The sequence below is a fragment of the Chrysemys picta genome, chromosome 14, assembly GCF_011386835.1.
Source record: "Chrysemys picta bellii isolate R12L10 chromosome 14, ASM1138683v2, whole genome shotgun sequence".
Taxonomy (NCBI): domain Eukaryota; kingdom Metazoa; phylum Chordata; order Testudines; family Emydidae; genus Chrysemys; species Chrysemys picta.
Genome location: NC_088804.1, coordinates 27,770,942 through 27,793,626, shown reverse-complemented (window position 1 = coordinate 27,793,626; position 22,685 = coordinate 27,770,942). Strand labels below are relative to the sequence as shown.

The 22,685-nt window shown below is 44.1% G+C and overlaps 1 protein-coding gene across 1 annotated transcript in view; it reads left to right on the top strand.

Annotated features, from left to right (window-relative positions):
- Window positions 1-7,422: 7,422 nt before the first annotated feature.
- The window catches only part of BEAN1 (brain expressed associated with NEDD4 1), a 109,192-nt gene continuing 93,929 nt past the window's right edge, over window positions 7,423-22,685 (top strand). Inside the window, exons 1-2 of the mRNA XM_005310869.5 lie at window positions 7,423-7,970; window positions 9,181-9,255. Coding sequence (XP_005310926.1) covers window positions 7,940-7,970; window positions 9,181-9,255 — 106 coding nt within the window. The 5' untranslated portion in view covers window positions 7,423-7,939. The remainder of the gene's footprint in view (window positions 7,971-9,180; window positions 9,256-22,685) is intronic.

The following is a 22,685-nucleotide window of genomic DNA, read 5'->3' as shown; positions in this document are numbered from 1 at the left end:
CAGATTAGGTCTCGCCTACGCCTTGTATAATGGTACTAACACTTCCCTGTCTCTACTGGAAATAGCTCGCCTGATGCATGCTAGGATTGCATTAGCCTTTTTCACAGCCTAATCACACTGGCGACTCATAGTCATCCTGTGATCAATCAATACATCGAGGTCTTTTTCCTCCTGTCATTTCCAATTTATACCAAATGTTTTTCTTGTTAGTCCCTAAGTGCCTGACCTTGCACTTTGCACTTTTAAATTTCATCTCATATCTATTACTTGAATTTACAAGGTCATCCAGATCATCTTGTATGATATTCCAGTCCTCCTTTGTATTGGCAATACCTCCCAACTTTGTGTCATCTTCAAATTTTATTAGCACACTCCCACTTTCTGTGCTAAGGACAATAATAAAAATGTTAAGTAAGATTGGTTCCAAGAACAATCCCTGAGGAACTCCACTAGTAACCTCCCTCCAGCCTGACAGTTCACCTTTCGGTATGATCCATTGTAGTCTCCCCTTTAACCAGTGCTTTATACACCTTTCAATTTTGATATTATGCCCCATCTTCTCCAATTTAACTAATAATTTCCCATGGGGAAGTGTATGACATGCATTACTAAAATCCAGGTAGATTAGATCTACTGCATTTCCTTTGTCTAAAGAAACAAACAAAAAACTAGTCATCTTCTCAAAGAAGGAGGTCAGGTTGGTCTGGCATGATCTACTTTTTGTAAAACCATGTAGTATTTTATCCCAATTACCGTTCACCTCTATGTTCTCAACTGCTTTCTCTTTCAAAATTTGTTCCAAGACTTTGCATACATGTGCCAGTTCCTTCAATATTCTTGGATGGAAAAGGAAATCCGCAAGATTCTGCAAGTTGTTCTTTCTCAAACTTGAGGCTCTGTAATTCACTTTCCGTTGACTCCAGTCATTCTGTAAGCTTGTGGGCTCTTAGCATAGACTTGTTTTATGACTCCTCTCCTGTCTCTTTCCCTGGACTGAGGTCCTGTTTCCCACCCTGCCCCCCTATTTGGACCTCTACTTGTTGGAGCGGTCCTGTCCGAGTCCCCAGCTGGTTTGTTTAATGGATAGTTCAGCCTATATTTCCATGGTACACTGTTGAATTCGGGATTCTGTGTGGGTCCCCACAGCATACTGCAGGGTTTGAGATTTAATTTGGGTCCCCATGATGTCCCACCAAGCCTGGGACTCAGTCTGGGTCAGTATGGTACCCTGTTCAGTTTTCTTTATCTGGGCATAGGACAATTCTTCTTGCAGGGCCAAGCTTTGTTTCCTCTGCCCCTCTGGCCCACATGTGACCCTGGGCTAACTCTTGTTCTAATCTGACCAGTTGGTTGATGGTTTTCCCCTGTGACATGTTTGCATTGTCCAACTCTTGTTGACACTTTCTAAGTTGATCCCTCAGTCCTCTCCTATCCTTACTCCAGCCTCTAGCCCTCTTACTTCCTTTCCTAGTCAGCCCCGTATTCTCCCCCCCCCTCCCCCGTCCTGGCCTGCTATCCTATGCCCTGGTTATACAAGGGCTGAGAAACCCACCTAGTCTCTCCCTAGATAAGGGTAGGCAACCTATGGCACGCGTGCCAAAGGCAGCACACGAGCTGATTTTCAGTGGCACTCACACTGACCGGGTCCTGACCACTGGTCCGGGGGGCTCTGCATTTTAATTTAATTTTAAATGAAGCTTCTTAAAATTTTTAAAAACCTTATTTACTTTACATACAACAATAGTTTAGTTATATATTATAGACTTATAGAAAGAGACCTTCTAAAAACGTTAAAATGTATCACTGGCACACGAAACCTTAAATTAGAGTGAATAAATGAAGACTCGGCACAACACTTCTTAAAGGTTGCCGACCCCTGCCCTAGAGCTATGGGCCAAGGCAGGCTCTTGACCACCCCAACGTACAGTTGAACTCTTCAACCCTGAACCTCCACTCAAGTTCTTTCCCTCTTGAAAGCATCCCTGGGTCATCCCCTAGTGAGCTCCCACCATTTACCATACTGCCCCAGCAGCTTGTCTCCTTCAGCCTCAAAGCAGGCTTCAGCTTGCTTCACACCTTCCCCAACTAAGGCTGGTTGGGAGCGCCTAACCCAGCTCTGTACCCCCCAACATAGAATCTTCGGGAACTACTACACGATGACCTGATACAGGACTTTATCCGTTGAACTAGTCTCCAAGCAGAGCCACGGCATCACAGAGTCACATAATTTCTGGACCACTATCTGTGGTCATATCGTGGGAATGGTTCTACCTGAAACCTGTGTCTATAGTCCTCAGGAGTCAACTCTAATCGATCCGAGATGGCTGCCTTCAGCACCAGATAGGAGTTCACCTGCTCATAACTTACCACTTAATTAGCTGCCAGTACCTCCCCCATGCAGGCTATCCGAGTCAACTCCTCCCGGTCCACTGCCTTTGCCATCTTTAAATGTTTAGCAGAAGGCTTAAGGGTCATCCTCCTGTGTGAGCCTCACGAGGCCCAGAGCCAACCAGCCCCCAGTCCTATCACCAACTGTGTTTGGATGTGGTTCGGCCTGTTTCTGTATCCACTTCTGTTTGGAGTGGACTTCTTGCCACCTCTGTTGCACAAGAAACTGGGTCTCCTGCTGTTTTTGTTTTTATGCATCACCATTGATTGCATCAGCAGGGCCTGGGCTGGCATAGCAGCCACCTTCTGCTGTCATGTCACTAATAGGTGGATCTCCCCCTTACTCTAGGAGTGGGCTGGAATCTCACTTTATGTCACCAGGCTCCAAAGCATGTGCTGCCACACCCAGTCGTTTGCAAGGAGGTTTTTTTTTTTCCTTAGAGGTTAGCAAACAGAAAAAACAGTTTTAACTCCTTGCTCAGCGTCAGGATCCAGGGCCACCCGCTCCAAGGGTCTCTGGCACTCCTGCTCCTGGCAGCTTCCCAGTTTCTGTCAGCACAGCTCCCTTCCTAGAACAACAGGCACAAGGCTGCTTCCCTGAGCTTCTGGCCCCCTGCTCCAGAGAGTCACCACAGGACCTGGGTCTGCTCTAGGGTGGGTCTTTCCTCCCTAGGGCATAACCTGGGGAGTCTCAGTCAGTCAATCTCCTACAACTGCCTAGTGGCAGACCAGCCCTCCTTAATTGGCAGGATTGGGTTCCCCTGGACCAGGGGTAGGGGAACTGGGCTTAGCCTATCCACAAGGACCAGCAACCCTGTGACACCATAGTCAACCCCAGTTCAGCTAAATCACAGTTGCAAGACAACCCACTGCTGAAACCTTAATGCAGACAAGGCCTAAGACACACAGTTCTTAGCCACAAATGTCTCAGTGTCTTTATTCCTATGTTGTCCTGTATTTCTGGTCCCTGCACCTTGACTTGGGAACCCCCTATCCAAAGCCACATCTTCCCTCACTTCAAGGTGCCTTTCCTCAGTACTGAGCAGGGGTTAGTCCAGGTGGGTATGTGTGTTAATCCTGTCCCCCGCCCTCTCTTTGTTGGGCTGCTCTGAAACACAATGGAAGTTCTCAGACAGGTACAACTTTAACCCAGGCGTGCTGGAGTCAGACTGTCTGGGGCTGCTCTACACCGGGAACATTCTTCGCTGTTAACCTAGCATAGGTGCACCTGTTCTAGCTATGACAGGAATGCTAGTGTAGACCAGGCTCAAAAGACAGGTAGATGACACAAGTGCCTATATATGATACCCCTGCCGGAGATTCACTGGTGCTAAATCAATGGTGATATTCTAGACAAGGCCTGGGATTCTCCATCCAGAGAAATAAGTCCCATGTCCTCCCAAACAACCATGCTCACATCTGATATGGTGAAGTATTTTAACTAAGGCCTATACTAAGGCCCAAAAAGTCAACAACATACATTTCATTACCACCTTTTCCATAACAGTATGATGTGATGCAGTTTATTTAAATGTTAACTTTAAAAATGTTTAAGAGATGTCTGGGGGGTATCAGTCAGTCAATTAGAGACATGGTTAAAATATTAATTGTATCTTACCAAAAATGGACAGCCATTTCAAAATACACCCATCTATGAGAGACCACATTGCTACCACTCTTCAGCTTCAATTCCGCACTCAGCAACAGCAATCTAAAGGAAATTCTTAGTTGCAGAAGGTGTTAATGTGGTTGAAGATCCCTGTCAGTTCTATAATCTGTACTAATTGTGTGGCTTAACCACAATGAAGTCCCTGGATAGAAGAAAAATGTAAGATCATCCAGGAATAAAATTATCTGCCTTCAGCAAGGGCTTCGCACTGAATGTCCATTATTAGTACAAGGAGAAACAGTCACAGCCAACGTCACCCCTTCACAATTCCATCCATAGAGAATATCATGGTGATCCTAATGTGAATGTATCTTGAGTTTCCAACAGTCTGTCAAGCTCCACATTTCAAAATATTAGGAAAAACCCATTTCTGGCATGACTGAAGGAAAATAACATGGAGATACAGTATGTAAATCACAAGGTAAAGAGACTCTTTTGAAATACAGATGCTCCTTGTTTTGTGATATTAACGAGACAAGCTAGTCTGAATATGAACAAACCTTGGTAGCTGAAACTCAATGTTTTTGTCCTTGCACTCGGTCTCTGTATGAAAACTTAGTGTTCAACACAGCAAACTGCTCTCTGAGTGTGATTCATTCATCTTCTGTGAGATTCTCTTTATAATTAAAAGACTGTTTTGCCAAAACAAAAAAGAAAAAATATGAATTTGACTAAATATAAATGTTCCCATAGTATAGCCAAGGAGATGCACATTATTGCTGATTTATTGCACCAAGTGTGAAAATAAGATTCTGACCTGAATTCAGCAGTATGTGGTTTCATTCAGGTGCATGGCTGACCCAGAAAAAACACACAATGGAATGTGGGAGAATGTACTGTATGATCTCCTTAATCATTAAGAGGTCAGAAGCCATGAGCAAAATCTATACCATTTAATGTGTGCACAGTGTCAGTGTTACTGACTGGCAGGAAAGTTATGTGTGTGCTGTGAAAATGCTACAGTAGATTTTATTGGGTCATATTATATATTGTATGGTCTGACCTAGAAACAAAGCTGTGCTAAGTCACAGTATATGCTGCCAAATGGAAAGGGTCTTTCATAAATAGATGTTCAGATTTTTTTTTTAAAGCATTCAGCTCAATAAGGAACTGTCCTAGTCAACATTTTCTATGGCTTCTCCTTCACTCAAACCTATTAATTCCTCTAAGTGAAAGTGGTCTACAGACCTGGGGAGCAGGAACTCCACAATTCCAATCCTGGCTATGACACTCTGATTCCTTAGGCTTTTGAGGAGTGACTTAGATCAAACTTGGGTGCTTAAACTGACACATCTAAACAACACTGATTTGTTTCTCAGAAGCATTGAGCATCCACAGCTCTCATTACAGAGGGGGCCAAAGAGTTTCAAAGACAGAGCCCTGAGGCTAGACAATCTGTTTTTCAGAAGTACTTAGCACTGAGCAGTTTCCCTCTGAAGTCAAGGGGAGCAGCTGCATACTCAGCACTTTAACAAATCTGGTAGTTTATTTAAATGCCTAATGTGGACCGAGAAACCTAAATTTGGCTCTCATACTTTTGAATAACCTTGGCTAGAGTTAGCATTTTCTGCAAGACAAAGCACTAATGCTGATGTCCTGGTTAACAGGGGTACATCACCAAAACGGGCATAAAGTCCACCTACCCAGAGTTGCTCTTGGAGTTTAAAGTGGATAAATTATTATTAATATCTTACCCTAAACTGTTGTAGAGTTTTAATGTGCACTGTTAAACAACCATTCATTTTTGCCCCTGAAGTAGCTATATTTTATTGCTAGGTGAAGCAGTTCCTATATAAGGCATCTAGTTTGTGAAACACTTTGCAATCTATCTGGATGAAAGACACTTCGGATTTGTATACATGGCAGCTGGGAGCATGCATCCCAGCCCAAGTAGATAAAATATGCACTAGCGTGGGTATGTACCCAGGTGTAACAGGGAATAGAATTACTAAAGCAGATGTGTTTACTACAGTATATATTCTAGAACAGGGGTCGGCAACGTTTGGCACGCGGCTTGCCAGGGTAAACTCCCTGGTGGGCTGGGCCAGTTTATTTACCTGCTGACGCGGCAGGTTCGGCCGATCGCGGCCCCCACTGGCTGCGGTTCGCTGTCCCGGGCCAATGGGGGCGGTGGGAAGCGGCGCAGGCGAGCGATGTGCTGGCTCTGGCTTCTCGCTGCCCCCATTGGCCCGGGACGGCGAACCGCGGCCAGTGGGAGCCACGATCGGCCGAACCTGCCACGTCAGCAGGTAAATAAACTGGCCCGGCCCGCCAGGGTGCTTACCCTGGCAAGCCGCGTGCCAAACGTTGCCGACCCCTGTTCTAGAACTTATTACAGCCCCACTTTAAATGTCTCTTGTATTGGGGCTTCTCTGCTTGCACGGGGAGACTTTTCTATGATCCAATAGATCTCACCATTAGAAAGTGTTTTGTTTTTTGCTGCTATTCAGCCTAAATTTGTTCTTCCTTAATTTAATCCAGTTACTCTCATATTCCCTTGCACCACCCAAACAATTCCTTTCCCTCCTTGATGTTTACTTATTTCCACAGTTATGCCCCTTTTAGCTGATTTTTAGTCAATAATAAATAAAGTAGGGCCAGTGTTTACCCCTATACAGCACTTATCAGAGTGGACCCTGGTTGGATTCATAACTGTTCAGGCTTCTGGGTTATCAATAAGAACAGAAGAATGGCCATATTGAGTCAGACCAAAGGTCCATCTAGCCCAGTATCCTGTATTCTGAAGAGGCTTCAGAGGGAATTAACAGAACAGAGCAATTATCAAGTGATCCATCCTGTGTTGTCCAATCCCAGCTTCTGGCAGTTGGTGGTTTAGGGACACTGGGAACATGGGGTTGCACCCCTGACTATCAATGGATCCATCCTCCATGTATCTAGTTCTTTTTTGAACACAGTTATACCTTTGGCTTTCACAAGTTACATCCCCTGGCAACGATTTCCACAGGTTGACCATGCGTTCAGCACCTTATCAGAGCAAGAAAATCACAGAGTATTTACAAACAAAGCAGAACCTTTTCAACCCTGTCCTCACTACCCCCTCCCCCAAAGTGACAGTGAGAGCAGGAGGGAAACACGGAGAGCGAAGTGATGTTCTCCCACCCCACACACACACCCTCAAAAAAATGTTCTCCAAGTAACCCCTAGCCCAAGGCTGGGTTTCATCAGCACGGGGGGAGGGCAGGGAACAAAAAGCAAGCACTGGTGCCGGAAGAAGCTATTTGGACCCCAAACCAGGGAGCCAAACTCTAAGAGGCGCTCAGCACCCCCGGTGCCTTTGAGGATTAGCTGGAGGATGACCAGCCCTTCGCTGTTACACGCCCCGCCTGGCGCTGGGCAAGTCACCGCCGCACTCCGCCTCCGGTACCGTGCGACCTTCCCGGAGGACGAGCGCTGCGCTGGGTGATCTGGCAGCCCCCGGGGGCCCCGCTCCGCCGCGCGGCTCGCTCGCGCTCCCTTCCCCGCGCAGCGGCTGCTCTTGCCCTGGCCGTGCGGGATCCCGGGCTCCGCCGCCCGGCAGGACAGCGGCTCCGCGGGCAGGCAGCGAGCACCAGCCCCCGCCCGCGCGGCTGGCACCGCCCCCCTTCCCCCGCGCGCCGGCAGGGGGGTGACAGCGATGGCCCCCGGCCACTGGGAGGGACCCGCCGCCGCCGCCTGCTGGCCCCTGCCAGGCTGAGGTCAGTCGCCGTCCGCCCGCAGACTCCATGGGCGCCTGGTCCCCGCCGGGCCGCCTGCTGCTGCTCCGGCCCGCCAGACCCGAGAAGGCGGCGGGGAGCGTCAGCGCCTGGGAGCCGCGCTCGCCTCTTCCCCCGCCGCTGCTGCTGCTCCGCCGCCCATGAGCCCCGCGAGCTGCCGCCGAGGCGCATGGAGAGCGCGGCCGCCTGTGTGTGCTCGGGTAAGGGATGGGGGCGCTGTGCCCTGGGGCTGCCCCTCGCCCCAGCCCTCCACGGGGGTCACCGCCCTGCAGAGGCATCGCCACGCACGGGGTGAAACCCACTCTCCGCGCAGCCCCGGGCTGCGCCAGGGGCCAGCACGGCCCCGCCTAGGCACAGCGCGCACGGCAGCTCAGAGCCCCAGGGCCGGCAGGGTTAGTTCAGGCTGGGGCGTTCTGCGGCCAGCGGGGAGGGAGGAATAGGCGCTGGGCTGTGCGGCGTCGGTGGCTCCTGCCCCCCACCCATCATTAGGGCACAGTATCAGCGTGCAGGTTTGATGGGGGAAGTTTGAGAGGTGTTAGTTACTCATCCAAAAAAAAAAAAAGTGTTAAACAGAGGGTCGCTGCTCCGTTAATTTAAGGGGCTATGCGCCTTTAACGAGAAATGCAGAGTGGGCTGTTTCTCTCTTACTAGATAAGGGGACAAGATTAGAAATATTTACATGCTCGCCCTCTCCAACTGTTTTATAAGTATTAGTTAAGTATAGAGGGGTGCAGAGACTTAATATAAAAATAATTTAAGCTCTAAAGCTGTTCATTATATCCAATTTTTAAAAAATCTAGTAATACTTGTTTTCTATGTAACAATATAGAAACTGAATTATCTTCCTAAAAAGACATCTTTTATGATTTAGGCTACTTTTTTGTGTGTGGATTTTGTTGCCTATACAGTGTACACTTGTATTTTATTTAAATCTAAGTCTTTAAAGTACTTAATATTTAAAATAGTGGGAAATTTTGTATACATTCCAGGATACATTTTACTATTCCAGCCCCACTTTGGCACACAGCTAGTTTATGTAAGCAAGTTAGGATGGCATTATTTTGCCTTGCCAGGGTAGGTGCCCATTTCAGTAATTGATGAAATGCTTAACAATAATAATTAGCCTATTTGCATGACATTGTTGTCTAAACATGGCTTTTTGGAATCCTTGAGGCACTGAAGTCTTGTATAATAGCACTTCCTAAAATAGACTGATTCCTAGGAAATTCAAAGCAACAACTCATTTTATTTACACATGGAAACTGCATCTGTTGTGGATTCACAATCTGAAATATACAGCTCTGTCACTAGAGAGTGGGTGCACTTTAGCAACAACTTGTGTCATCAAATGACATCTGGCTCTGAAACAAAACTGCTATTAAGGACTCTTTTTTTTATTTCCCTCCTTAGTTCTTTTCTTACATCTTCCTCTCATCTCTGGAAGCTCCATCCACATTGGAATAGGCAACAATTATTCCAGTCTCTGTAAGTAATCCTTTTTTTAAAAAACTGCTCTCATGGCATGCTTGCAGTCATGTACAGTTGTACAAATATTATATTTAAAGTCTTCTAGAAGATAAGGTATAAATCCAGTAAAGAGCAAATAACACAATTGTTTTCTTAGGCAGAATGCTAACTGTGCCATTATTTAAAGGTCCCCTTTATTTAATGGTCAAATCCTGCAATCCTTACTCAGGCAAAAACCTCATTGAAGTCAGGGAGATTTGCCTGAGAACAAAGCCTGTAAAATTGTTACTTTTAAAGTCTCAAATTCTTTAGATATATTTGCCTTCTTTCCTGCTATTTAAACATCTTTGATTTGCAATCTGGCTAGGTGGACATTAAGCTGCCCATGGTTTCAGAAATTCCACACCATTTTTGACAGTTACTGTCAGAAGAGAAGGGTCTACAAAATGACAATTAAAATTAATCAGAATTTAGGATGTTCATTTTGTTTGGGATTTTTTTTGGGGGGTAGTCATGAAAAATCTTGATAGGGAATATTAACTTTAAGGCCCTAAAATCTAGTATGGACTTCAATGGGAATCCAGATGGATGTAGGAGTCCATGCTAACAGGTTCTGATATGGATCAGGACCCTACTAAGCAAAGAAAAGTGAAGATAAAGATACATGAAGGATGACTAAGACATTTTTTCCACAGAGGAAGTATTGCTGAAATAATGTAAATAGATTAACTCTTCCATAACAAAAACAAGAACTGGACCCTCATCGTAGTAAGAATAATTCAGTTTAGGTCTGAAGTTTGAGAGAGACAATGGGCAAATTCTGCTTTCAGTTACATAGGTGTAAATACAGAGAGTGGAACTACTCCACATTTAGGGCCTGGAAACACTACGAACCTTAGAGCATGCTACCCTGAACAGTGAGCTCAGTGGGATTACAGTAAGAAGAGTTGTTCTTGTTAATATTTGCAGATTGGGCCCTGCTGCAACAGAGAGCAGAATTTGACCCATAAAGCTGATTACTTGCCAAATCTAAAGAGATCAAAGTGGCTGACTTTCAGAGTTTAATTAGGTATTTGCTATAACTTCAGTTTGGCTTTGAACTGGAACGCCTAGCAAAAACATGCCAGACTAGGGCTCTAAAGCAAATTCAAGAAGGCAGATATTGACTGAACATTGCTGATGATGATATTGTCAACCACCATCACCCAAATAATGTCAGATTTTTTTAAAAAGCGGGAAGGGCTTCCAACAGTGGCCTTCCAAAAGATATGGACAACTATAAAAGCTCATCTTATTAAAGCTACTAAATGGCTGCTTAAGAAAACAGGACTGATAACAAAAAAAACATCCAATGTCATGGGAAACCTGTGGCCATAACAAACTAATTATAACATGTACTTGCTTCTGTATTTGAGTAAGTACTGTTTAGTCATTTTCTAACAAATCTTTTTCATTCGGCTAACTGTGCATGAGATTCACAGTTCAAGTACATAGCACTAGTCTACCTATATGATCCAGATCTGTTAAACTTTTGGGGTCCCTGTCACACTTTCCATCCATTCCTCATCCCCACATTCCTTGATATTCCCCCTCTCAAAGTAGTTTCTTCATCCCTGTTCTCCCCCAGAGATTTTTTCCTACTCCCTCCCCCGGCAGGATTCCTTCATGTTCCCCTCCCTTGTCCCTCCAAACTCCATCTCCATCACTCCAGAAGAAAAATGTATTTGTCTGCGTTTTACTGCATTAGATCCCTGCATACTGGTAGGCCTTGATCCCAGAGTTACAGCAAAAAAAGTGTTGCAGCAGTGTAGAAGGAATTAAAATTCCTGGCCATGCAAATCACAGACACCCATGCTGTAATGACTATTGAAATTCATGCTTGAGATAAACCACACATGTGCAATGCACCATTTTCTAATGACACTGAGGATAAAATCCCAGTCAAGAGAGATTTAAGAATAGCTTTTGAATAGAACTTCATACTTGTGAAAGTTGCCAGACTGGCAGCCCTGGAGACGGAGGTCTTCTGTATATCCATATAGCAAGTACAGCACAGATAGTGACAATGCAGGCTTCTTCCCCGTTCTCCCATCAACCCCTTGCATTAGGCAATTGTTGGCTGGTGTACAAGAGAGCATGTCTAGAGTACCTTGTGTGCCCGTGGAATCTAGGCTAGCAGAGGGTCCTAATGCAATGGGGCTGATGGAGTCAGCATATTTTAGAGCAGTCCTGGTGTTGTTCTGTCTTTAAGCCAACTTTGTTTCCCCTCCCACCTTTGCACAAAGGATCATGCACGGAGCAGAGTTCAGCCAGACTCTGCACCTTGGTAATTGCTTTTAATTAAGATAATGGTTGTAATGAGAATTGTAAAACTCTTCTGTACCTAACTTATGTAATTAGAGATGGCCAAACCAGAAATTCAGACTATGGCCAGTCTAAAGCTTCTGCCTGGTGCAACCTCCACGGGGTTGCTACTCACCCTCCTGAGCAGGTGGGTGGGAGGGAGTAGTCTTGACTCTACCTCCTAACAAAATATTGGTGAAAATTTTGTGCATGTGAGAAAATATTGGATTTGTCATAGCCAAAAACTTTCATTGGGAAAGTTCTCAGCTCCAGGATGCAATCTCTGGTTAAAACCAGAACAGGAGAGCCAGCCCCCAACCTCCAGAATAACCAATAGTTTGGTGGTCAAGAGCTCAGAGATTAGATTAAAATTCAGGAGTATGACTGGGTGAAGCATTTGACTTGAATTGCACATTAATGGGCTGATAGAAGCCTTCCATCAACAACAAAAATTAGTCTAAAACCTATTTTTCTGTCAAATGAAAGTTTTTCCACAAACTGTTTGCTTTCTGCCCAAAGTTTCAAGTTTTCAATTAAAAGGTTTGCCATCTGAAAAGAAGAAGTTTGGTTTTTCAATAAAAAGACCAATGCTTTTCTACTGAAGACACTGGATGGAAATGAGGGGGAAAATTCTAACCAGTTCTACAAATAACTTTAAATAGTTTCAGTTCAGTCTACAGTCGTGAACCTCAGCCCCATGCTCTTGATAGTTAGGTGAACATGGGCCAAAGTTGTTCACATAGCTAAGCAAGCAGGACACAGTCTTCCAAGCTAGCTTTCCTCCCCTCAAGTCACTGCCTTTTTTACTTCCCAGTGACCCCCTCTGAAGAAATAATTTAAAAGCAGGCAGCGATACATGTGCAGTTGTATAGCTAGTTTGCAGATGCAATTATTCAGCTTATGAATGCGAGTCAAAAGGCCAAAGTGACAGGTGTTAATCAGGATAAATGCATGCACAAGTTAGGCAGGTAGGAAGACAGGCCTGATTTTAAAAAAATTCTTTGATTGCCTCATCTTGAACTTTGCAGTTTTTGAAAACTTGCCCTTAAAAGAATTAGCTTCAAAAACGTGAAGGGACACATTCAGAAATTCTGTAGCTTTGTCCCCTGGGGCATGAAGATGAAACCAGCAAAGGGCAAGGCCATTTAAAAAAAAGAAAAGAAAAAGAAGACGCTACTGAGAAAATTCTGCAGAATATCCTGCCCCTAATCCTACATATCCTTGAATAGACATTCAGGAGACCATCGCCTCAATGCTCCACTTGAGTCCCCCCCCCACACACACAGAGCAGCAGCACAGCTGGCTTCAGGCTGTGTTGTCATTGACTACAGGGCTGCCAGCTGTGCTCTGACTCCATGAAGAGGATGAAGGTTGAATAAGCATTAACTCATGAACAACCAAATCCTTATCAAGCAAACAAAATAGTCACTCTGCAGCCATGACTGCAGGCTCAGCTTCTGTTCCTAGTGACAAATCCTGCTTCTTCCCATCCCTCCAGCCTCTGTGGGCCCTCCTCCATAGTAAAATTGGTGCAGTCCCCCTGCCCAGGAATCAAGGAGCCTGACAGAAGCACAGGGCTCCCTGTGCTCCAGCTCAAAGATTAACTTGGGGATACATCTGAGAGGGGCCTGTGGATCAATGGTTTCATGGATCCAGTGGCTATTGTACACTATTTAAGCAGTTGCAGGAAGAGCAGAGGTTGCTGCAAGTCTCTGCATTCTTATCTCCATGCACAATGGATGGTGGAAATGCATAGGTGACTGAATCACCAAACAGATCCACCAGTACCAGCCATTTCCAGCCTCCACCCATCCAAGGAGCCCTATGGAACTGTGCTGCCAGGAGGAGCAGGCCACCTGTATATGTTCCCAAATCCTGCCCCACTCTCCATGCAAAACAAAGCCACCCCACTGCAGAAATCATCCATGTCCACAGAAGTGAGGAGGAATGCAGGTTTTGCCATACATGAGCTGCAATAACTAATCTGCAATGGATGGGGTCACTCAGAGCAACTGCTCCCTATGCGCCTCGATTGAAACCCCTTTTTACAGGTGGATGTTTTGCAAAGAGACTTGAGACAGTTATACAAAAAGGGATTTTGTACCTTTCCTGCTCACATACTACCCTGCACCTCCCCACAGTTTGTTCCCCCTTGCCATACTGCATGTTATAAGGGAGCATATGGCAGGGGGCTTCCTGACTTGTGAAATAAGGACATCCCTTTAGGGATACAAGGAGCAGAGACTCCATCTTTATCCTTTGCCTTAGGAGACAAAGGAACCAAGTGATTTCATCTCTGATGGATCTTGGGCAGCCTGGCCAGACAAAGCTAGAAAGGAGACGGTGGGTGAGAGAAACCATCTTAAACTAAATCTAGCAAGATGCAGTCTTTGTTCGTCTTTTATCTATTTGCTTGTAACCATTTCTACCTTTATCCCTGCTAATTGGTATCACTTAGCCTATGTCCTTTTGTTAATCAACTTGTTATAAACCAACTCAGTGCTGTGCTTAAAGAGAAGTGTGTATTTGCCTCAGTTAAAGAGACAGTAAATTACAGCTTAACTTTAAGAGGGCAATGAATTTAATATCTTCATGAATGATCAGTGACAGGAGCTGTGCATTGCAGAGGAACAGTTGAGAAACTGAGGCTGGAATTAACAGATTTTTTACCTGCTAGGTAAGGTATGGTCAGAAGAGCCTTAAGGAGTTTGCTGGTGAGGATGGTACACTGGGGTGGCTGGGAGCCGACAGTCTGACCTCTAGCAAGGTTCACTGTTGCTGAGGCAGAGGGGTAGTAGTGGCTCACAGCTTTGGTTGTCCCCAGCAGCATGTTACATGCCCAAAGAAGAGACCCTTTATAATGTATCCACTTTTTTGGGGGTAGATGGGGGCTTTTTCCCTGTCTTTGTCAGATCTTATTTCCTATTTCACAGAAGGAATGGACTGGAACTGTCTTCTCTGTGAGGGATGTGTAAGAAGCCTCATGCCCACTCCCTTTGTGGGAAGCCTTTCTGTGGCCCCACAACAGGCCCTTTGCTTTGTGGAGAGCAGAAGTTGCTCACTCCCTCTCCCCTGGGAGCAAAGCACTCTGAAGAGGGATAGAAAAAGGCAGGGTCATTCCCCTCTCCTTACATACAAATCCATGGGGCTTGGCCAGCACACTTGGAGGAACAATCTGCACCATCCTATTGCCTGATACAGAGAACACATGGAACATCCCTGGGGGAGACGCAGGCATTCTCTCTCCAGCATTCCTCCTGGGCAGGGTACCAATGGTTGTTGTTGCAGTGCCCCCTATTCGCCCCCTGGGCTCCAGTGTTTTGACAGGATGGTTGCATCCCCAGAGTGCTTGTAATCCAAGTTCAGCCTGTCAAACACGTCCTTCACTCACTACTGAGAAGTTAGAGCCCTTCCCTATATATATATATATATATATATATATATATATATATATATATATATATATATATATATATATATACACACACACACACACACACACACACACACACACACACACACACACACACACACACACCATTCATTTGCCCTCCTATCATTTTCATTTCAGTCACTATTGGGTTAATGTCTCCTGAAATCAGGGTTCCCTTTTCCAGCTATTGTCATCCTGCCTGCAGGTTCTTAGCAGTTTTCCTAGAATCTCTTTTGACTGTTTCTAGCCTACATTTCAGTCTGGATTGCCTGTGTTATAAGAGCAAGATGTTATTCTTTCCAGGGGCCAGAAAGCTCCAGGCACAGAGGAGTCTGTACAGAAATGCAGATTTCCCCTGACCCTGCAGGTTTGGAGGTGATTGCATTTCCAGCCCACCCACTTAACAGTTTTGTCAGAGATGCTGGCACATGTATGCTGCCTAGCTTAAGGATGGGGGGGTGGGGGAGAAAGAGCTGCTGTTGCCAGGGTTCAGTATTCTCTCCAGAATACAGGACAAAGCAGCATGGAATCAGGATAAACCTAGGGAGGGCAATTTTCCCCTCCATTATCTGCACATCATTGTCAGTGTAGGGAGTAGTGGCCAACACTGATTTCATAATGGCATCTGCTGGAGGCAATGGGAATTCCTCTGTTGAGTTGCAATACAGGAAGTTCTTCAGGAGTTCTGAGAGGCTATGAAGATTGTGGGTCAAATGAAGCTCAGAAGATTCTTTAATGGCTGAAATAGAGACTGGGATACTAGGGGCTAACAGAGCAAGCAGAGGATTGGAATAGGCATCTAGAGTGCTGTGGGTGAGGGACTAGATTGAGAGAAAAGCCAAGCTGAGGGGGGGGGGGGGGCGGCGGAGTGATTTGAGAGAGCATGAGAATGGCACAGAAGATTCAGAAAAAGATCCATAATTATGAGTGGCAGCAGATGAGCTGAGAACAGAGACATGACAATATTGGATGGAATGCAAGGAAAATAAGCAATAGTCAAGGGTGGGAAGCAGTGGGGCATGATACAGAGGATAAGGGATTTTGTAGATATGAAAAATAAAAGTAAGGGCGGACATGCTAACTCTTGCCAGCTCTTGTTTTCATACATCTCTGGCACCGCCTACCACGACTTCTAGGCAGAGAGGGAACATGCACACTGGGAAACTGGGTGTGTGACTATCAGTGGCTGCTTTTCAAAGGGTTATTTCCCCTCCCCCCCTCCACACACACACACACACACACACACACACACACACACACACACAAGTGAGAGTCCTATAAATATCCTGCAGTTGAGCACCCACTCCCAAACCTTTGAGAGTTTTTGCTCCTTATTTGTCTCCCTTGTAGCTTCTCTCTGTAATATTTCCTTTTAACCTCATTGGGCTTCTTACACTTCACCATCTACTTTTTCCTAGTAATTATATTGCTAGCATGGAAGTATGTAAATAATGGGGAAGAGGATGGGAACATCTCTGCTGAAGACTGACATGCTCTCATACTGTACCTCCCTTTGTTTGCCAGAAGTCCCACACTGGGGCCTATTGGCATGCTGCTCCTTCCCCTCTGGTTTCCCAGTGAATAGATTTCCAAGGTTGGTGTGAATCCTAGTACCACCGATGAAGTGCCCCACTAGCCTCACATACCATATGTGGGAAGTGCTGTAAGTCAGTTCCCAAAGCATCTCATTTGTGTTTCTGCACAGGATTTTCAAAATAGCTGGATTATTAGTTGTGCTTGGAGAGTTACGAAAGGGTGGGAGGTTTAGTTCAGATAAGTGCTCTAAAACTCGGATGCTTATCCCGGTCTCTTGAGTCTGCCAAATTCATCGTAAGGGCAAGCTTTCTTGCGATTGCTCCAGTCAGACCAAAAACGCCTTCCACTGTTGGCCCCAGACAGAACCAATAAGTGCAGAGATGTGCAAAAAAAAAAAAAAATGCACAGTTATGCTTTAGGAAGTCAGACTTTTTACAACCTACACAGCACCAGTTTGATTTATTTGCAAAGGGTAAAGTTCCTTCTTATTTTTGATTCCTGAATGAGCTATGCCCACCACTTAGATAGCAGACACTAAGGATTGAACCAGGGACCTCCAGAGCTAAAAGCTTGGAATCTCCACAGCTTCAGCTATAAGCCCAGGCTGTTAAATGAAGAGCTGCAACAAACCTCTAAGTTCTGTGAGCTTGGAACAGAGGTGAACACATGACACACCAACTAGAGGGTTACATTAACACTTGACATTTAGTGCCCAATCCTAAAGCACTTAAGGCTAAAAATCTCATTGAGCTTTGCTTCAGGATTGGGTCCTTCAGTCTTTACCTTTAGACTTTTAAGTACAGTTTGATAGTAGGCCTTCATCGTGATTTACTGTTTGGATTGCAGTAGCAGCCAAAGCTGCCCTCCCCCAAGCAGGATCATGCCCCATTACACTAGCTGCTGTACAAACATGTAGTTAGAGACAATTTAAGGCATCCCAAAAAGGAGAAAAAAAAGTTCATTAAAAAAGAAAAATCATTGCACAGAAATCCCAATCCCTGCTCCCTACAGGGGCAGGGATTAGAGAGCATGCAGAAGGCACCAGGACTTTGGATTTACAAACCCATCCCATCCCCATGGATCCTAGCACATCAGCACAGAATGCTTTCCTCTCCATGCCCTGCCTTTATCCCTCCTTCTACAGGCAGCATGGTCAGGCCTGTTGCATTGGCCTCTCTATTCTGCAACTGAACCCAAGTCCTGCAGTGCAAGCGAGCAATAGAATCCATGGATGACAAGTTAATGCTATCAGTCTATCATAGGTATTGCTAGGGCATCCATCACCATAGCATCTAGTCACCAGATGCAGTAATTAGTCATATATTTGTCCAAAGTGGCATCCAAAGTGACCTATGCTCAGTCTGAAATGCAGTGCCAGCAGCCCAGCCAGTGCTCTGTAATGGAGAACTCAATCCCTTCTGCAACAAAAACCATCAACTCGTTTAGGATAATGTTTCTGCTGTTTTAGCCTTCATCATTTTGAAGAGTATGTTAGTACAGTTTAACAATCCAATTCCTTAAACTAAACAAATGTGCAAAAATCAAATGTTCCCTTGGAAAGGAAACCAAAATGTTAAATAAGATTGACACAGCAGTTACAATACATTCATTCTATTGTGTGCCAGAGCACAAGCTGTGTGGTATGTTACTTAATGTCATGCCCTGATTGGAAGCCCTCAATACCCAGGAAGAGCAGAACATCAGTATGCTTTTGTCCTGCTGTCTATCACAACCCCTTTTTCCCTTGGCAAACTTTATATTTTACAGGACAATTTAATGGAGATTGAGCAGATACAGAAAACTAGAATAGTTTTTAAAAAGGGCAAACGATTCCTAGTTAAAATACCTGAGTGGAGACATTATGGGGTCCTGATCCCACTCCCATTATCCAGCTTGAGAAATGCAATCCAAATCTGAACTTCCCCGATGTTTGGGGAATCTTTAGATCTGGAGTCCTGATTCAACAGTTTGTAGACAGAAAGGGCCCAGTTGCGAAGTTCACTGAATCAAGTCCCTAACATGGATCTGATGTGTTACTCCTCTATGCCAGTGTCTTACTGTTTATTTCAATGGATTTATACCGGTACCAAAAAAAAAAAAAAAAAAAAAAAAAAAAAAAAAAAAAAAAAGGTGGAATAATGCAATGGTGAGTCAATAATGCAAGTTCCTACAACTGGAACTTCCTCAAAGCTCAGGGTATGAGATCTGAGGTTTTGGTACCAGCAGCACATAGATAGAAACAGAAGTAAGGAAATCTGGTTTGGGTTTCCACATATCAAGCTCTTTTCTTCTTCTTCAGCCAAAGACAGCATAATGCAACTCAGGAGTGGGGTGTAAAAGTGGCATTTAGCTACCTGGCCAATGCTGGAATAGTTGTGTGCTGGACAGTACTCCAATGAAAGGCTGCTCTAAATGCCAACAGTGCAAAGGGGCTTGGGATCTCTGAGGTGCAGGAAGCCCTCGGGTACTAACCCTATCCTCCAGCCACAAGAGTTCTTATACTATCTCTGCGTCCCTAGAGGATTCCATCTATACTGGTGAGACCCTCCCATCACTGGCTACAGTGCCAGAACACAGCTGAAAGTCAGGGCCATGATTTTAAATCAGATAGTGTTCCTTTAACTATGGACATGCTGGGGTTATGTAGAAAGCCAACCTCAGATTCTGCTGATGAGTAATCAGCACATTTTCAGACTCAGCTGGTTGATACCAAAGCAAGTACACAATTAAATCAGATATAATCCAATTAGTCATTTGAATAAAAGGGAATTTTATGGTAATTGCATCATCCATTTATGTATTCTTCACAAGATATACAAAATACAGTTCTTATTTTAATAGCATGGAATAGTTTTTCAACTTTTGGGTAGATCTTCTACATCCCAGTTGTCAATTTGACACACACTTATTAACAACTGAAAGTTATTCCAATCCTGGGAAGTTCAGTGTTTACGCTAACCTTTAGACTGACAGTCCAGATTAGTCAACTTCTGGGTTTCAACTAGAGCTATAGGAAATACCAGTTATTTCCCCCCACAACCAAATCAGATGGTAACAACTCATTCACTACCAGCCGGGGATGAATTTTTACAAGGCACCCAAGGCTAAAAGGTTTTATAGGCCTTGTATAGGGTACTTAAGTTAAAGGGACAGTTGAGTGCAGCACAGAACTCTCAGACCAGGAGAGGTGGGAAGGGGTCACTATCTAAGTTATGGCAGCTATGCTACCAAGAACTCCCATAGTGCTATGGACTGAGCTGGCCTAGTGTCTGCACTGGGAGAATTGTAGCAAAGTATTTCAAGAGAATGTGTCAATTTTGCTAAATTTTCTATGGAAAGTTTCAAAATAGAGTATTTAATTTCAGCTCCAGTTTTTACTAATATATAATTTTATAATGCTTCAAATGTGGAAGCATTTCAATACAGTAGTTGCAATGTTTCCAAATTGAAGTTTTTCAGAATTTCTGTACCATGAAAATGTTAATCTTTTTGTGCTCTTTGGGGATGAACAGTCTCCTGGTGTTGGAATTTACATCCTGGGGGAGATAAAGTTAATTATCCATCCAGCTCTGCTTAGCACTTCTAGTGTTTCAGGGAAGCAGGTTCATTATGTAGGTTATAGGCTGGAGCTGCTCCACCTGAGAGGGACTTGCCAGGCTTGTTCTCCAGCTGCCTGGCACCTCTGGAAAAAGCTGTTTTCTGATCATGCATCAGTAGGGAGATTCACTTAATTTATGCAAGTTTGTGCCAAGATAGAAACATCAACCGAGAAAGCAATTTGTTGCTCACACCACACATTAGGTCATGTACAAAGTCAGATTGGTCTTCAATTTGGATCAGATTCACTGGCCACCCAATAATCAAAGCCAAAAGCCACCCCTTGCTGAAACAAATACAGTGCTTGAACCCAAAATACCAAAATCAATATTGAATCACCTATATTGTTTAATAAATTTTAAAGACACCCTATGATTACATTAGTGTATAGAGGCCAGATCCTCAACTAGAGCAAAGTGGGGTAGCATCAATGGTGCTACACTGATTTGAATGCTGAATTCTAGGACCTTTTGTAATCAGATGCACCAAGTACTGCATGAATTTGCATTGTTTCTGAGTCTGCCACCACTGGAATAAAAATGTGAATAAGAATCTGAGTGACACCTAGCATATGACTAGTGAAGTCACTGTCAAGAAGCATTGCACCTCTCCAGAGTACTATGTACTGGCAATTGAACATTTTTATTACACCTTTCTGCTTACAGTCTATGTTTCAGAAAGGAAAATGCCTTTGGGAATTAGAATCCATTCAGTTAGCATATTAAAATATGGTGTTTCCATGCTCAGAGTGTTAAGTATATATACACAGTCCTTGTACTGTATCCACACAAATGTTGGCTACTCACAGTCAGCAATACATTAATCAAGGTCACTATTACTTGGTAATTAGCTATGATGTAAATTGTACCAAGCGGATTCCTTTTCAGAGGGAAGGCAGGAAACATGGTGGGGGGAGTAAGATCCATTGTTTGGATTTGCACTGAGCACAAAGCTATTCAATGCATATCACTTCTCAGAGGATTTACCACCCCTTTTTATGACACCATTTAATATTTTCCCTATTTAAATGAAAAACATTTAAATTACTTAGGGCTAAAAGGGCCCAATACAATCATCTAGTCTGGCCTCCTGTGTAACATAGGCCACAGAATTTCACTCAGTGATTCCTGCATGTAGCTCAGATGCGAGATCAAATTTCAAAATACTAAGAAAGGACTGGGTTCTGCAACACTATGCCCAGCTGAAATCTCTGCTCTAGTGCTGGCTCCAGATAGCCAAGAGAAAGATTAATACAACTGTACAAAAAAAAAAAAAAAAGCCAGAAATACAGGAGAGGACTACAGTGCCCAGGAATGGAAATGGCTGTTTGCCAGATGTCAAGAAACAAGACCAATCCACCAATTTTGGTGGCATAATTTCATCTAAGACTGTACTTAGAGTGCTGTATTTTTAATCAAGACCCTTGTGACGTCAGAAGACACATGAAATTAAGTGAACTGGGTAGAAAAAAAATTGATTACAATGAAAGTTCAGCATCTCCAGGTTTCTTGTCACTAAGATTATTCTAATATAATGGCTCACTTAAATAATTTGAGACAGTCACCCTTCTATGCCCAACTATCACTGGATTGCTGGAGTAACTCTGTCTTCAGTGGAGTTCCCCCAGTATAAGTGAGAACAGAATTTAGCCTCTTACCCATATTTTGTCCTCAAACAGTGCCTTCACCTCCCCCCCCCCACTACTAGATAAATTGCAGCAATAGAAGCCCCTTGGAGTGGGTAGGCTGCCTCTGCTGTTTGGAGACAGTGTCTCCTATTGTAGATTGACTATAAACCAACCTTTAGAAGAGTCAGTTTTGCCTGCCCTTTTAGGTGTCACCGGCCTTCACTGCTTCTCAGGACAAGGAAACTCATTTTGCCCATACCATTCCTTATAGCTCACAAGCCTAAGAGCTCTCCTCTCCATTATACCACAGTTCAGTTTGTAATAGCATATTTCATATGCACTGTATCCCAAACAACTAATAGCCAAAAGAAAGACATTTAGAACTTCTCCCTTGCCTATACAGTGGCTATGTTTTCAGGTGACATTTGCAATCAAGCAGAGAATCTTTGTAGTGTAGGGGCAAGATTGCAGTTCCTGACTGTGGAACAGCTGAGGCCAATGCATCAACAGCTGTAAAACTATTGGAGTTATAGAAAGGAACTTAGTGTTGGACAATTGGAAGTGGAGCAGTGAAGGACAGTGAAACCTGTTGGGCTGGAACAAGGTCAGAATGTTTAAAAAAAAATAATAGGACATCTTAAAACTAGATCTTGAAATAAATGGGGAGCCTGTGGAATAATGCTGTGGGAGTGTGTGTGCATGTACACACCTTTAATATTTAAGAGTAATTTTGTTAGCATTTTCCCTGACCTGCTCAGAACGTCTGCATGCAAGTTTTTCTGAGCTTAGACCTGTATGAAGTCAATGGATCTGATCTCTTCCACCAAGGGTGGAATGGATCCTGTAAGTTCCATTAGCCTGCCTTCACTTTTAAAGTATTTTAGCTCCTTCAGAAAAAAAAAATCTTTAAAA